The following is a 16,417-nucleotide window of genomic DNA, read 5'->3' as shown; positions in this document are numbered from 1 at the left end:
TTATAGCAAAATAAATCAGTTAAATTTATATGTGACACTGATGGTTTCAACAGGCCCAGCATATCCATGGAGCATCTGGAGTGGACAAAGCCATGGGTACATTGCTGTACAGTATGGCATGTCGCCTTAAAGACACCAAGCGCCTTGCATTCCTTTCAGACTGTATAGCCCAGCGCAAAATCTGCACAGACCTGCAGCTAGGAGGTACTATGACATATTGCAATCTCACTGATTGTGTAGCAATGACTGAGAGATCATAAACGACATCAGTTCTGTTAACTTTTTTAACAGCACATTTTAAAATAGTTGATACAGATACTGTCACTGTAAAAAGTACGACGAAAGGTAAGGTGCAAGCCTTTCAGTACAAATATATACCTGAGTAAACCACATGCAGACCTGAAACTTAAAAGGTCTGGGGAAGAAAGAAAATAAACATAAAATTTAACAGAATGGAAAAGGTGTGTTCAAAGTGCAAAAAAAAAGTACATAGTAGCATAAAAGATATATAAAGAGAAAAGTATGTACAAAACTGGATACTTCAGTGGCAGTGGATATTATACATGAACAAATACTGCACTCATTTCAAGTGTGGCATGTAACATGCTTATTTTGTTCCAGTAGCATTCATAGTTTTAACAGCAGTTGGGTAGAAACCATTTTTAAATCTGTTTGAATTCTGTACTTGCTTTAATGGCCCTGTACCTTCTGCCTGATGGCAGTAGCTCAAACAGAGTGGCCAGGATGGGATGAATCCTTTATGATGGTACTGGCTCTCCTGCAACAGTAAAGCCCAGGTTACACATAGCCGGTTTTGTCGGCGAGTAGTACGTAGACCGAAGTTCGCGGTAGTTCCGGCTGTTTTCGCGGTGGAAAGGGGCAGAGCGTGCATGTAAAAAGAAACTCCACTCCCCGCTGCTGTTTGCTGCGGGGCTGCTCCTCCGCTCTTTCCACCAAAAAACTCTGTCATAATTGTGTTTAGAAGCCAGTCACCATTTGCTTTATAATACAGCTGTGTAGTTGATTAATAAAATATTCTCTACAGACGATTCACTCGCACGCACGTAAAAAAAAGAAAAAGAGAAACTCCGCTCCCCGCTGCTGTTTGCTGCAGGGCTGCTCCTCTGCTCTTTCCACCAAAAAACTCTGTCATAATTGTGTTTAGAAGCCAGTCACCATTTGCTTTATTATACAGCTGTGTAGTTAATTAATAAAATAATTTCCAGGATGATTCGCGCACACACGCACGCACATAAAATAACAAGAAAAAGAAACTCTGCTCCACGCTGCTGTGGTGCTACTGCTCGCTTCAAAAACTCTGTCATGATTGTAAAATAAAGGACAAAAGAGACATAAGTCCTGCTCACAGGCTGCTACCAGATACAGGACATGTTCACATCTTCAAACTCCAGACATCTCCATGTCACTACATATTCAGTCCCTGATTGGTCATCGCGGTGCGACGAGAACTGCGGCACTACAGGAAGCGGCAGGATGAAACGGCGATTAAAAAGTATCAAACGCTGTTGTTCGCGTTGTCGCTGTCGTCACGGGAGGTCTGCGGGAGCGCTCCTTGATACCCATCCCTAATCGTTAGTCACTTTTGTGCAGAATAAAGTCACTAACTGGGACTCCTGTCTTGTTGCGAGAAAGAAACGAGAATCGTCCTCCGTTCTGTTCACACAGCTCCAAATGCTGCGCGGCTCTCTGCCGAGTCAAATTAGAACGATACAGTCCAGTCGGAATTAATAATTAAATCAAATGACACCTCTTTTCAAATGTTGTAATACAAACAAACTGCAATCGATCAAAATGTTTTTTTTTCCTCTCAAAACGAGACATCCTGCCCTGACGTGCAGCAGCCGGCTGAGCTCAGCTCAGAGGTATGGAGAGACATTCATGCCAAAATGTCTGAAAGGAAATGCTTTTGACAAAAACTTCAGATTTTGTTTATTTTTATTTATGTCAAGAGATGAAGGATCCAGTGATCTATTTCATATTGATTTACTTTAAGACTCAGTAAAATGTTGTTGACATAGAAAACTTGTAATACCCACTTTTAGTACACAGAATATTCACAAGAGGAATCGATAAGGAATCAGATCGATAAGTAGAATCAATAATAGTATCGATATCAAGAAAATCTTATCAATACCCATCCCTAGTTACAGTTACCTGCTCCATACATTATGTCACAGCCCAAGTAATGATACTGCCACTACTCTGTTCAGTGCGGCAGATGGTGTCCAGCAGTGGTTGTTTTCCAACTAATGGACCATGGTTACTTCTATCTCTGTTGAGAATTATTATTTTTTGTCCCCTCAAGGTTCTTTATAATGCACTTCACCCAAACTTGTAAATCCCATTGAATTAAAATGTGTCATAAATGCATTCATATCGTTATAGTTTGGCCTAAAAAAAAAAGTCAGTAGCATTACAAAGTACCCAGAGATGCCAGAGGAATAGCTGCACATCTCAGTCTGAACATATAGTAACACATTAGTGGTGATGTGACTCTGCCTCAGAAGTGTTCATTTTATGTTTTCCTTTTGCATCACAAGCTATTTAGTTTGTAACACTTTTAAACCTGCCTTGTAATTTCACAAAAATCCATCAATAGCTGCCATTCTGTTGATTGGCTGAGATCACCCTATCACCTTTATTACAACATTGATAAATTTTTCATTCATATATTTTCAGTCAGAGTTGATGTTTTGCAGTGATAAGACAACAGTCAACATGCGCCCAGCAAGGCAGGGGCAAAATAGACGAGAAGTCTGTTTCATGCGAATGCTGAGCCACGTGACACTGCGACTGCCAATCCAAGTAAAAAGGGAGCAGGACGTTAGCTCATGGTTTAAAGTTCCCCATCACCACAACGGATTTCCGTCATTTGGAAAATTTAACCACACATACGTTGGTGCACGTGGTGTCACGCGTGTTTTGGGGCCAAAATATGATACTCTCACTGTCAAAGCAACATCCCATTCTGCTCTCACCAAAGCAGCAGCAATGTCAGCGTGGATGGCACCGCACCGCGGAAGAAGGGAATGTGAATTTTCACTCCTCTCCGCTCTGTTTACTGCTTGCCATGAGCCACGGTCCTTCTCCTCCCTGTCTTTGTGGGAACATTGGCAGACCTTCCCCAAGTAGAGCAGGGTGTGGCTTTGCTTTGAACCAATGAAGCAGTGCTTCGATGGTTCATTGTTTTATTTCGCTTTATCTTAATTTTTCCCCGCTAAAACCCTAAAGAGCATACAGTGAGGAAAATAAGTATTTGAACACCCTGCGAAGTTCTCCTACTTAGAAATCATGCATCTTAGATGCATGTCCACTGTGAGAGACATAATCTAAAAAAAAAAATCGGGAAATCACAATGTATGATTTATTTATTTATTTTAATATAATTTATTTGTCAGTTACTGCTGCAAATAAGTATTTGACCCCATACCAACCAGCTAGAATTCTGGCTCACACAGACCTGTTAATTTTTCTTTAAGAAGCCCTCTTATTCTGCACTCTTTACCTGTCTTAATTGCACCTGTTTGAACTTGTTACCTGTATAAAAGACACCTGTTCACACACTCAATCAATCACACTTCAACCTGTCTACCATAGCCAAGACCAAAGAGCTGTCTAAGGACACCAGGGACAAAACTGTAGACCTGCACAAGGCTGGGATGGACTACAGGACAACAGGCAAGCTGCTTGGTAGAAAACAACAACTGTTATGATTATTTATTAGAAAGTGGAAGAAACACAAGATGAATGTCACCTCGGTCTGGGATTCCATGCAAGATCTCACTTTGTGGGGTAAGGATGATTCTGAGAAAGCTCAGAACTACACAGGAGGACCTGGTCAATGACCTGAAGAGAGCTGGGACCACAGTCACAAAGATTACATTAGTAACACATGATGCTGTCATGATTTAAAATCCTGCAGGGCAGCATGGTCCCCCTGCTCAAGCCAGCACATGTCCAGGCCAGTTTGAAGTTCACCAGTGACCATCTGGATGATCCAGAGGAGGCATGGGAGAAGGTCATGTGGTCAGATGAGACCAGAATAGAGCTTTTTGGAAACAACTCCACTTACCATGTTTAGAGGATGACAACAACCCCAAGAAAACCATCCCAACCGTGAGGCATGGGGGTGGAAACATCATACTCTGGGGGGGGCTCTTTTGCAAAGGGGACAGGACGACTGCACTGTATTGAAGGGAGGATGGATGGGGTCATGTATTGTGACATTTTGGCAAACAACCTTCTTCCCTCAGTAAGAGCATTGAAGATGGGTTATGGCTGGGTCTTCCAGCATGACAATGACCCCAAACACAGCCATGGCAACTAAGGAGGGGCTCCGTAAGAAGCATTTCAAGGTCCTGGAGTGGCCTGGCCAGTCTCCAGCCCTGAACTCAATAGAAAATCTTTGAAGGGAGCTGAAACTCCAAACCTGAAAGATTTGGAGAAGATTTGTATGGAGGAGTGGACCAAAATCCCTGCTGCAGTGTGTGCAAACCTGGTGAAAAACTACAGGAGATGTTTGACCTCTGTAATTGCAAACAAAGGCTACTATACCAAATAACATTGATTTTCACAGGTGTTCAAATACTTATTTGCAGCAGTAACATACAAATAAATTATTAAAAAATCATACATTGTGATTTCCGGATTTTTTTTTTTTTTTGATTACGTATGTCTCTCACAGTGGACATGCACCTAAGATGAAAATTTCAGATCTCTCCATGATTTCTAAGTGGGAGAACTTGCAAAATTGCAGAGTGTTCAAATACTTATTTTCCTCACTGTATATATATGTATACTCAACAAAAATATAAACGCAACACTTCTGGTTTTGCTCCCATTTTGTATGAGATGAACTCAAAGATCTAAAACTTTTTCCACATACACAATATCACCATTTCCCTCAAATATTGTTCACAAACCAGTCTAAATCTGTGATAGTGAGCACTTCTCCTTTGCTGAGATAATCCATCCCACCTCACAGGTGTGCCATATCAAGATGCTGATTAGACACCATGATTAGTGCACAGGTGTGCCTTAGACTGCCCACAATAAAAGGCCACTCTGGAAGGTGCAGTTTTGTTTTATTGGGGGGGGATACCAGTCAGTATCTGGTGTGACCACCATTTGCCTCATGCAGTGCAACACATCTCCTTCGCATAGAGTTGATCAGGTTGTCAATTGTGGCCTGTGGAATGTTGGTCCACTCCTCTTCAATGGCTGTGCGAAGTTGCCACGACGAACTGGAGTCAGGTTGAGACCTCGATGAGGACGACGAGCATGCAGATGAGCTTCCCTGAGACGGTTTCTGACAGTTCGTGCAGAAACTCTTTGGTTATGCAAACCGATTGTTTCAGCAGCTGTCCGAGTGGCTGGTCTCAGACGATCTTGGAGGTGAACATGCTGGATGTGGAGCTCCTGGGCTGGTGTGGTTACACGTGGTCTGCAGTTGTGAGGCTGGTTGGATGTACTGCCAAATTCTCTGAAACGCCTTTGGAGACGGCTTATGGTAGAGAAATGAACATTCAATACACGAGCAACAGCTCTGGTTGACATTCCTGCTGTCAGCATGCCAGTTGCACGCTCCCTCAAATCTTGCGACATCTGTGGCATTGTGCTGTGTGATTAAAACTGCACCTTTCAGAGTGGCCTTTTATTGTGGACAGTCTAAGGCACACCTGTGCACTAATCATGGTGTCTAATCAGCATCTTGATATGGCACACCTGTGAGGTGGGATGGATTATCTCAGCAAAGGAGAAGCGCTCACTATCACAGATTTAGACTGGTTTGTGAACAATATTTGAGGGAAATGGTGATATTGTGTATGTAGAAAAAGTTTTAGATCTTTGAGTTCATCTCATACAAAATGGGAGCAAAAACAAAAGTGTTGCATTTATATTTTTGTTGAGTATATATATATATATATATATATATATATATATACAGTGAGGAAAATAAGTATTTGAACAGTGTGAGTGTATGTGTGTATATGTTCATTCTTCAACTTAAATTTATTCATAGTGTCCAACTATCTGTGGTGAAAGCTACTAATCGGCAAACAATTCTTTCATACTTTCCTGAAGCCAGCTAACTAAAGCTAATTCATAACATAAATGTGCATTGCTGCAGACAACTGTTAACAGTTGGTGATGTATGTAATACCATTGAGGTAACTGGAAGGCTGATAATCAGACAGACAAATGCCAATGATTGGATGGAAAAAAAAAAACACACCACCTTGGTGGAGTTATCATCCACAGCAGTACTTATTTATGTTCTGATCTTTATGTTTTGTGTGTTTTGTCAATTATGTCCTGTTGCAAGAAATATGCAAACCAATAATTATCTCCACCACAAATGCAAGCATGGGATCAATATTAGCATGGCATCAATATCGCCCCCACACATCAGTATTCTGAGTCAGGAATTTGTGCTAAAATCATTATTACTATCCTCAAAGTGTATGTCTGTAATGTGTATTGCAATGAACAATTTTTGTTTTGATTTTGATTGCAGCTGCATTGGACTTTTTAAAGACTCATCCTCACGACCCCATCAACCAGAATGAGTTTGAAGATGCATGTGGAGTGGGTGTGGTTGTAATGCCAGAGCAGATTGAAGTTGCAGTAAGTGCAGGAACTCTTGAGTATATGTTACGATGTTTACTGTGTCATGGGGGATCATTGACAGTGAAATGTTTGCAGGTGGAGTCCGTCATCACAAAGCATAAAGAACAGCTCTTAATGGAGCGATACCATTTTAACATGGGAATGTTAATGGGTATGTTATCACCTTTGTTCCCTTTTTTTATGAATATCCTTGACATTGTTAAAGAGTGAGTCTTGATATCATTTGCTCCTGCTGCAGGAGAGGTGCGTGCAGCTCTAAAATGGGCTGATGGAAAAGCAGTCAAGCATGAGGTGGATGTGCAGGTGTGTATTTTAAACATACAATACTTTAGGTTGTAGGGCAATCACATTGACTCATTTTAGCTGTCTATCATGACAACAAATTTGGATTGGAGATTGCTAAATTATTCACTGTTTGCAAATAGAATGTAGTGTCAGACTGATTTTTAGATGTATTTCCATGCTGCCATATGGAAATGTCTTGTGCTTAAGGTGCTCAAATTGGGATCATTTCATGACATGAACGAGATGTCTCTCCCTGTTCCTTATTGAAATGGAAAAAAAAATTTCCATTTAATGCTACAGTAACTCTGGCTTCCTCTTGAAAGGTCCTGCATCTCCTGGGACCCAAAACAGAAGCTGAAATGGAGAAGAAGACTAAGGTATTTCTTTTCAGTTAGTGAAGTCACTCCTTTATGAAATGCTTTGATTATATGTGGTTGATGTGCAATCATGTTGTAGCCCCAGAAAGCCAAAGCCACAGAGTATGGAGAGAAGGCAAAGAAAGAGGACGTAGCAATGAATGGTAAGCAGACAAAGTAACTTGACAATAGGCCTGAATAAATGTCTGGTGTTTTTAACTGTGTGATGGCTGTGTAGGTGAGGTGCTCACTGGGGAAAAGTCATTAATGGAGCAGCTTAGAGGGGAGGCACTGAAGTTCCATCAGCCAGGTGAGGAAAAGTGGCCTAAAAACTCTTCTCCATACCTCCCCCTAGAATACGTAGTTTACTGACTCTTGTTTTCTATGTTGCAGGAGAAAACTACAAAACAGAAGGTTATGTGGTTACGCCAAACACCATGAATCTGCTTAAAAAGCACCTGGAAATCACTGGTGGACAGGTGGAAAACCAAAATACTCACAATTTAAACAATTAGCTTTTTTTTTTTTCCACCTGTCTTTTTCTTTTGCTGGACGAAAAGCAACCTGCTGACTTCTTCTGTCTTCTTTCCTTTTCTAAATCTGTTTAGATACGTACACGGTTTCCTCCTGAGCCCAATGGTATCCTTCACATCGGACATGCCAAAGCCATCAACTTCAACTTTGGTTATGCAAAGGTACAAGTCTTTTTGCATTTATTGGATAGATTTACTTGTGTGAGCCCTGTGAGCTGCTGTTTTATTTCAAAGGGTCATGTTGTACATCTTTTCATTATCCTCATGTAGATCACCACGTGGCTTTTAAAACAGATATAGTTTGTAGCAGTAAATATCTTATAGACAATGAGGTGATGCATCGTAAGAAAACATTCTGTAGTCTCCAGAAAATAATGTTTCTATGTCTGCTGCTTTAAGTGAAAAGGAACTGCAACTGCCGCTTTCAAACTGTGACATCGCTTTCTTTCTGTAAGGCCATACTTTATAGATATTTAGATTGTGGGGTTTGTTTCATGGAGCAAGCAGAAGTCCAAATGTGAACTTGGATGACTTATGTTAACTAGGTATTAACACTTGTAGGCCCGGACATTTCCAGTTCTGCTGTTTGCCCCCCTCCTCTTTGCTAAACATGTTAATTCCTCTCAATATGTTAGCATATTGAGAGGTCTCCACAGTAACACTCGCCCCTGCAGCCACACCCGCAGAGGTTGCTACCTGTAATGACAAAAGCCAAACTGCCTGTTTGAATGATGTCTCATCAGCCCAACATAAGGTGCCCTGACACGAGCATGTCTTTGATTCACGCAACAGCACGACCTGTGTTGTGATGATCCCACCCGCTGTGTTCACAGCTGGACGTCTTTCTTTATTGTACTGGCTGCACGTGCTCTGCGCTGGATGCTGCATATATAAAATAATTATTTCGTGCCGGGTTAAATCATTTTTTTTTCTGAAAATTGGCCATTGAAAACAGCTCTAATCACTTCCTGAATCACAGAGGAGGCTGCAGCTGGAGCAATTCACACGCGCCTAAGAAGCTGCAGTAAGCATTTTGAGCCATCTAAACAGGTAATTATTTGACTTTGTTTACATTTTCATGCCTTGATAAAACAGTTGTGTGTTTTTTCCTTCTTGTCTGCAGCTGTTAAAGTATTTATTTTTATGTTTATAACAGATTTAACCTGTTGTTGTAATCCTTCAGATGAGCTGCGCTCTGATGCGATCTGCTGACGTCACCACTCGCTCTCTTCACTTCTTGTTTACTGCACTTGACGAGCTTCACGTCATGTTGGAGATTAGATCGCGCCACATTGCACGACATTTGTGCGTGAAAGATTTTTTTTTTTTTTGAACATTTCAAAATTCTCTGTGCACAATACCACACACCGGCACCCCCCTGGCGTCCTGTCTGCACCAGTTAAAGACGAGTTTACTCTCCAGCATGACACATCACGGCACAGGTTGTGCTGTTGCGTGAATCAAAAACTTGCTCGTGTCAGGGCACCTATACTGTGTGTGCCAGTATGAACCATTTCTGTGGAAGTAAATCTGTGCCATCAGTGTTTGAATTTGAATTTTTAAGGTTGGATCTTTTTAGCAAGTTGAATTTCTAAGGTTGAATTTGTTTAGCATCAAAATATTCAGCCTCAAAAACTTCAACCTAAAAAATTTCAACCTTAAAAAATAGAAAAACAGGAGATTGTATGGAAGTAAATGTGCCGTCAGAGTTTGAATTTGAATTTTTAACTTGAATTTTTTAGCATCAAAATCAGAGTTTGAATTTGAATTTTTAAGGTTGAAATTTTTTTTTTTTTTTTTTTTTAAGTATGTTCAGCCTCAAAAAGTTCAACCTAAAAAAAAATTGAGCCTCACAAATTCAACCTCAAAACAATAGAAAAGCAGGGAGAAACAATCAGTCCCTGTTTCAATCATCCAATGTTCAGCAATGTATCACGTCATTATCTTGTTCTTCTTTCGACTTGGTCTTTGTGTCACATGACCAATGAAGCAAAACATGATTGGTTGAACGTTGAATGATTGAGACGGATCGATTGCTTCTGCTTTTCTATTTTTTGAGGCTGAATTTTTTGAGTTTGAATTTTTTGAGGATGATTTTTGTTTTTTTTTGTTGTTTTTTCTTTTTTAGGATGAAGTTTTTGAGGGTGAATATTTTGATGCTAAACAAATTCAACCTTTTAAATTTCCATAGTTACAGTTCTCCCCTGGTCCATAAATGTTTCCATCAACTTCAAAATGACATTCTCTGACAGCCTCTCTCCTGCCGGATGAGTGGGATCTTTTCCCAAGTAAAGGTGCATTTACACATAACCAAGACACGTTACGAATGTCATTTTTCTGTCATTCGTGAGACATTCCTGACATTCTTAATGTGACTTAACGCATCTGAATAGGTTTCTTAATAGTGCGTGTTGGTGCGTGATATTCTTGATATTCGTGGAGCATGTTTTTGCCTGTCAAAAAATCTTCCACGAATGTCACACACCACCCTCATTTTGTCTCACGTCGTGGAGGTCGCAACTGAGCGTATTGATCCGTCTTGATGAGTATTGATCCTTAATAGAACGTGACAACATTCGTAGTGGTTCCTGTTATGGTTCTTAGAGCCGAAACTGTCACGCGTTATTATGAATTGACAGGGAAACTGTCAAGTTTTGACACGATTTGTAACGTGGCGTCACATTTCACTGCGCGCCATGACGAATCAGTTTTCTGTCACGTGCGCACAATTAAAAGTCTAATTACAGTGCTCTTCAGTGCGCGCTCCTGCAGGTGTTCCACCTGCTGCATGTGCCTGATGTTTGGGGAAATACGCGAGACGAGAGCCGCATCCTCCTCCTCCTCTCTGCACCACTCCATGGCACAGAGCCCAACTGTGCATGCAGTCACAAAGTTCTTCTGAAAAACTGGAGCGATCTGAATTCGGTTGGATGAATATGGGTGTGTGTGTGTGTGTGGAGACAATTCACCTCGTTTGCCACGTGACAGAACTTAACGATGCGCTACGCGCAATAGCGCGCAACAACACGGAACACTATTCTTGACCGTGCATAATGGTTCCTGATAATTCTTCAGCAACACGTGCCATTATTCGTAATGTGTGGTAACAGGTTGCAGCAGTTCCTGAGGACACCTCTGCCCCGAATAATCACATTTCAATCACATGATCAGCGGCCAAGAATGTATACTTCGTGGCATTCGTGACTTGTCGTTATGTGTAAACGCAGCATAAGGGACGGCATTACACATGTATTTCGTGTCCAGATCTGCTGCAGTCCAAAACTTGATTCCAAAATTGTCAGGCTTGGATGCAATGTACTTCTCCCCCTGCCCCTCAACTTAAAGGAGGCTGTTTCTTAGGTGTTCTGTGAGTGTGGGTGTGGGGGGGAGTGGTGCTGGCACGTACTGAGCTCATTGAATAGGCTCATTTATATAACAAAGGGAAGAGGTTTGTGGCACACTAATGTATGGCTAGCATACTGGCATAGTATGTTACTATGCTTTTTACTCTTTTAATTCATTTAAGGGCCTGTCACAGTGGCGTATTCGTAGAGCTGCTCATTACAGCGTATCATCTACGCTGTAATGAGCAGCTGTCCGTCCACTTCACGAGCAGTTTTTTCTCAATACGCAGCAGTATGTTGAGGGCTACGTGCGTAGGACGGAAGAAATTTTCTTCGGCGTACAGCACAGCATGGAGCCTTCACGCGAGAACACGCGGCGCCATGCTATTGTCCGCTATTGTGAGCCCGCCCATGCTGCAACATGGTACTGTGCGCCGCTTCACATCTCCCTGTTGTTCTTCTGGAGCTATAAATACTGCAAGATCGTTGCTTCACTTTATCATACAGGACTCATTATATGAGGACTGTTTCACTGTCGCATCATTTCATAAAAGCTCTCTGTCGTGGAGGGAGAGAAAGAGAGCGGTTTTATTTTGAGGAGTCTGAGTGTCCTTAAAATAAAATCTCTCTCTCTCTCTCTCTCCTAAGTATTTCTTTTGTTTTTCTTGTTGCTTAATGCTGACAAATTATACTGTATTTGTTGTCTTTCTGATGCCTGATTCTGTTTTTTTTCTTTTCTCTCTCTCTGAGGTCCGGCTCCATCCAGAGATGGGTGTGGTATCTGTTCCGGAAACCTTCCTGTCTTGTGCACTGGCAACATTTCCTTTATATTCATTTTGTGAATTGTTTTGTAAATTGTCTGTAGCATGGCCCAAGCAGAGGGTCACCCCCTTGAGTCTGGTCTGCTTGAGGTTTCTTCCTTAGAGGGAGTTTTTCCTTACCACTGTTGCCTGTGTGTGCTTTGTTTTATTTCTTTTCTTTAATTACTTTTTATGATTTTGGCACCCTGCCTCACGCTGTATGACTGCTGGGATAGGCTCCAGCCCCTGCAGCCCTTAATTGGAGTAAGAGGTTGAAGATAAGTGAGTGATTATTCACTAGTACGTTTCAGTTTGCACTGTTGCCTCACAGTGGGAAGGTCCTGAGTTCTCTTCCAACCTGGTCCTTTATGTATGTGGAGTTTGCATGTTCTCCTCATGTTTACATGGGTTCCCTCATGGTGCTGAGGTTTAATATGACTTCCAAAGACGTGCAGATTAGAAGAATTTGTAACTCTAAATGTGTTTATGGTGGCCCTGTGATAGACCAGTGGCCTTTCCAGAGTACTGCGATATGCTCCTGCTATCTCCGACCCTTAACTGGAATAAGTGGATTTTAGAAAAAGGATGGATAGACAAAACTGTTCATACTGCAGTTTACCATAAGAATTAAATTGTCTTAAATTGTTTAAACATTACTTACTTAGTTTTTTAAAAAAGAACGCAAACTTATTTTTTTCGTGGTGTGCATATCCGATCCCTGACTAAAAACGGTGATCTGTTAAACCCCTGCTAAGGTAGACTTAAACAGATTTTGCACACTATGACTCCTTCAAAGTTTATCTCTCCCTGTAGGCCAACAAAGGAATTTGTTTCTTGAGGTACGATGACACGAATCCAGAGAAAGAGGAAGAAAAATACTTCACTGCTATCAAGGACATGGTTGAGTGGCTTGGTGGGTTTGAGTGTATTCATGTACAATCTGCGTATTGATGGCAGTGCTCAGTATTTATTGCACGTGTTTGTTCGCTGCACAGGGTATGAGCCGTACGCCATCACACATGCATCAGACAACTTTCAGCAACTGTATGACCTGGCTGTGGATCTTATTCGCAGGTGAGTGCAGTATGGGTGCAGTTTGGTGGGGGATAGGGGGGGCAAGTCCCCCTCACCTTTTCAACTGGGGGGGGGACAGAATATGGTATGTCCCCCCCCACCTTCTGACATATATGTGTGTGCTTGAAACATGCTATGCCAGTCTTATGTGCAAACCATGTCAGAATAGTATCTTTGTTTCTGCAAGTTTGTATTTTTAGCAGCATTGACTTGTTTACAACACCTGTTTCTTGTTTGTCACATTCGAAATTTTCTGGGATTGCATTTGCCCAGATTTGAAACCAAAAATAGTTGCCTCTAGGGACTAGTGTCTACACATAAGTATCAATGGACCATATGCTAATTTACTAAATTCTGAACATTAGAAAAGGAAATCAGAAAAGCTATCTGGGACCTCAGAAAGCCCATCTGCAATTATTGCTTGATCTCCAAAATCAGTCTATGCAAGCGAAATTATGTTCAGTATGAGTGTTGTCATTAGTGCCACTTCGAAAATTAAATTCGTGATAAGTAATTTATCCTAAACTTATGATCTGTTGTTTTCTCAAACTTATGCAAAAACAAATCTTGAGAAAAAAAATACACATTGCAGTTGTTTTTTTTAATGAAAACTCAACCTGTCATTCTTTTTGAGTTCTACACATGTGGTGATACCTTATGTACACCAGGATATTAATAAAATCAGTGCTGGCTATTCTCAGAATAAAGTACTTATATCCACAGTTTCAAATTGCATAAGTCAAATGGTGTCCACTTTATGGTCTTCTCAAAACATTAAAATTACTGTTCTGGATGCTCAGAATGCATCTGAGCTTATCTAGAAACCGTTGGCTTCTGGGGGCCTAAAGCAGCCCCCCAGACCCCTGGCCTATGGGCTTCGGCCCTGCAGGCCACGCACTTTGTCCCCCCACAATTTCTAGTTCTAAATTGTGCCCTTGGAGTGCAGGACTGGCTGTGTGTTAATAAAAGTGCCTGGACAGTTAATATTCTTAAATTCAATTTATACAGCACCAAATTAAACAGAAATCACAACAAAATCACCCCAAGACTTTTCACATACTTAAGGTCCTTACCAACCCCCCTGAGCAAGCATACAGGCAACGGTGGTAAGGAAAAACTCACTCTGGTGTTGATTAAAGCGGAAACGCCAAATGCTACCATCATGGGAACCATGGCATCCAAAGTGCATGTAGACTGCAGGTTAGATGACACAGACTGACAGCCAGAAAAAGGTGACGAAGACTGTCCGATGTCCAAATGTCTGGATGGCAAACATGGGACAGGAATGGGAGGGAGCGCTTTGTTCCTCACACGCACATGTGCCCCGCGCACATGTGTGGGGCTGAATTATTGTGTGTGTTCATAATGGCTGCGTGGGCCACTAAGCACATGCGCAGGGCACGTGTGACACTGGACACCTTTGCTGAAAGTTTGCTGGCAGTTGGCCAAGCAGTCACACAATGCGTCAGAAGCAGCCTTTCCAGCAAACTTTAATTTCTTTTTTGCTTACTTCAGGAGCACAAAACAACTCTGTACAGTGTGATGTCGGTTGGATTATCACATGGGATTTAATTTTTGCATGGTTATTTGCAGCACACAGCAGCCGGGTGAGAGGCTTTTCACCATAGGTTGTGTTTTGGTTCCTGTGTGTACTGCGCTGTGAAACAATCCTGGTTTCATGCTGGAGGTGAGTTTCTTGTTTAATAACGTTGTCACGGCGTGGGATACAGTTCCACGTCACACCTCCTACAGAATTCAGATGGTGATCAAGTAATAATATGCATATTACAGCGGTGAGATCCGTTCAGCTCCGTGCCTGATGTGCGCTATGACGCATTACCTCACATGAGACCACGGAGAGGCACAGTGGCATACAGTACGTTCGGTTTGATTGTGCGCTGTTCACATTCACTAGAAATGATGAATGTGTGCCACATACATGTTATCAGTGGTGGGCACAATTCAGCTAATCCGATAGCAGATAATTATCGAAGTTAATGTTTTTGCTATAGGATTAGCTTTTCAGATAAGTTTTAAAACCATCATCGGACCAATTTTCTTCCGATAACATTTTCTTTACTGGTAAAGTTTAACGGTCAAAAACGTTTGTAAACCCTAAAATCAAACATTTTAGTCCATTTATGGTGTGTTTATAGCCACTGAGCAGGCTGGCTGCCTGTCGCTTGCTGGTGACGTCGTCATTAAGCGCAAAATGTGATTGGCTGGTCGACGCAGGGAGCATTGTGGGTAGTGTAGTTCACGTTCACTTTGGACATTACAGTGACTTGTCTACTCAACACAAAAACAAAACAGACTAATTTTAACATTATTTTATTTTATTTCTTTGTGGCTGTAATTTAATCGCCAAGACTCGGTGAGGGAGAGGAGCTGTCATGGCGCAGCTGTGTGTACAGGGAGAGGGACTTTTCTTCATGTTTCGACACTGTTTTGGATTTTTTAAAAAAGGACGCTTTATGTGGATCATTTATTCATATGAATCCCACTGAAACTAACAGGTAAGAATTTATATTTACTGTGTGTATTTTACTCTGCCAGTCTGTGCATTCATGGATGTATTTCGGCTGTTTAAGCCGCAGGGTTGAACGCGTGTGAAAAAAGTGGCAGCTTTTAGTTCGTAAATGACGGTGTATCTAATACCAAGAAAAACTGTGACTTCTAATACTGTGTTTTACTGCTTTTGAAAGATGATGACAGTGTTTGGGGTTTTATTTTTTTATTTATTACTTTTTCGTGCGTTCTTTGTGTTTGTGATCCTTGAATTTACCCAGCAGCCCCTGTGGCGCTAAAAGTGAAACTAGTTTATCAGAAGCCGACAGTGTAATCTGATGTGGCCGCGTCCAAATAAATACTAATAGTTATCGGTTATCGTTATCTGTATTAAAGATATATTTTTTTTAGCAGTTTATCGGCTTATCATCATAAAAGATAACTTTTCAATTATCTGATTAATGGTTATCGAAGCTAACTTTTTGGTTAGCTGTGCCCACCACTGCATGTTATTATTATCAACATTTCCTTTGCCCTCTCTGGCCGGGGCCCCGTGCAGGTGGACATCCCACAATATGCCGGCAGGCTTTGCTGTGACCGATCAATCTCAATCAGCCGTGATCAGATTGTTTCATTTGCTGTTTTGATGCCGTCAGAATATGTAGACTGCGATCAGATGATGCAAAAACTGCATATAGACCACCATCAGATGTGTGTTCCAACTCAATGGTGCCAAGAATGTTTTGAGCATGTGTAACACACTCAGTACAGCCAAGTGAATGGGACCAAATATGTAGATGCTCACAGACTGCTGTCCGTTGATCTTCAGACTGCAAGTCAATATTTTCTGTCGTGGTTGGATGTGT

The 16,417-nt window shown here is 41.5% G+C and overlaps 1 protein-coding gene across 2 annotated transcripts in view; it reads left to right on the top strand.

Annotated features, from left to right (window-relative positions):
- The window catches only part of qars1 (glutaminyl-tRNA synthetase 1), a 30,545-nt gene that overhangs the window by 553 nt on the left and 13,575 nt on the right, over nucleotides 1-16,417 (top strand). For both annotated transcript variants that reach the window (XM_034172713.1, XM_034172711.1), the window contains exons 2-12: nucleotides 54-204; nucleotides 6,539-6,648; nucleotides 6,727-6,802; nucleotides 6,890-6,954; nucleotides 7,260-7,313; nucleotides 7,393-7,456; nucleotides 7,531-7,602; nucleotides 7,686-7,771; nucleotides 7,901-7,987; nucleotides 12,783-12,882; nucleotides 12,965-13,043. In XM_034172713.1, the coding sequence (XP_034028604.1) occupies nucleotides 54-204; nucleotides 6,539-6,648; nucleotides 6,727-6,802; nucleotides 6,890-6,954; nucleotides 7,260-7,313; nucleotides 7,393-7,456; nucleotides 7,531-7,602; nucleotides 7,686-7,771; nucleotides 7,901-7,987; nucleotides 12,783-12,882; nucleotides 12,965-13,043 (944 nt within the window). The remainder of the gene's footprint in view (nucleotides 1-53; nucleotides 205-6,538; nucleotides 6,649-6,726; nucleotides 6,803-6,889; nucleotides 6,955-7,259; nucleotides 7,314-7,392; nucleotides 7,457-7,530; nucleotides 7,603-7,685; nucleotides 7,772-7,900; nucleotides 7,988-12,782; nucleotides 12,883-12,964; nucleotides 13,044-16,417) is intronic.

The sequence above is a fragment of the Thalassophryne amazonica genome, chromosome 6, assembly GCF_902500255.1.
Source record: "Thalassophryne amazonica chromosome 6, fThaAma1.1, whole genome shotgun sequence".
Lineage (NCBI taxonomy): Eukaryota > Metazoa > Chordata > Actinopteri > Batrachoidiformes > Batrachoididae > Thalassophryne > Thalassophryne amazonica.
The sequence above is the reverse complement of the archived record's forward strand: the minus strand, read 5'-3'. Positions and strand labels throughout refer to the sequence as shown.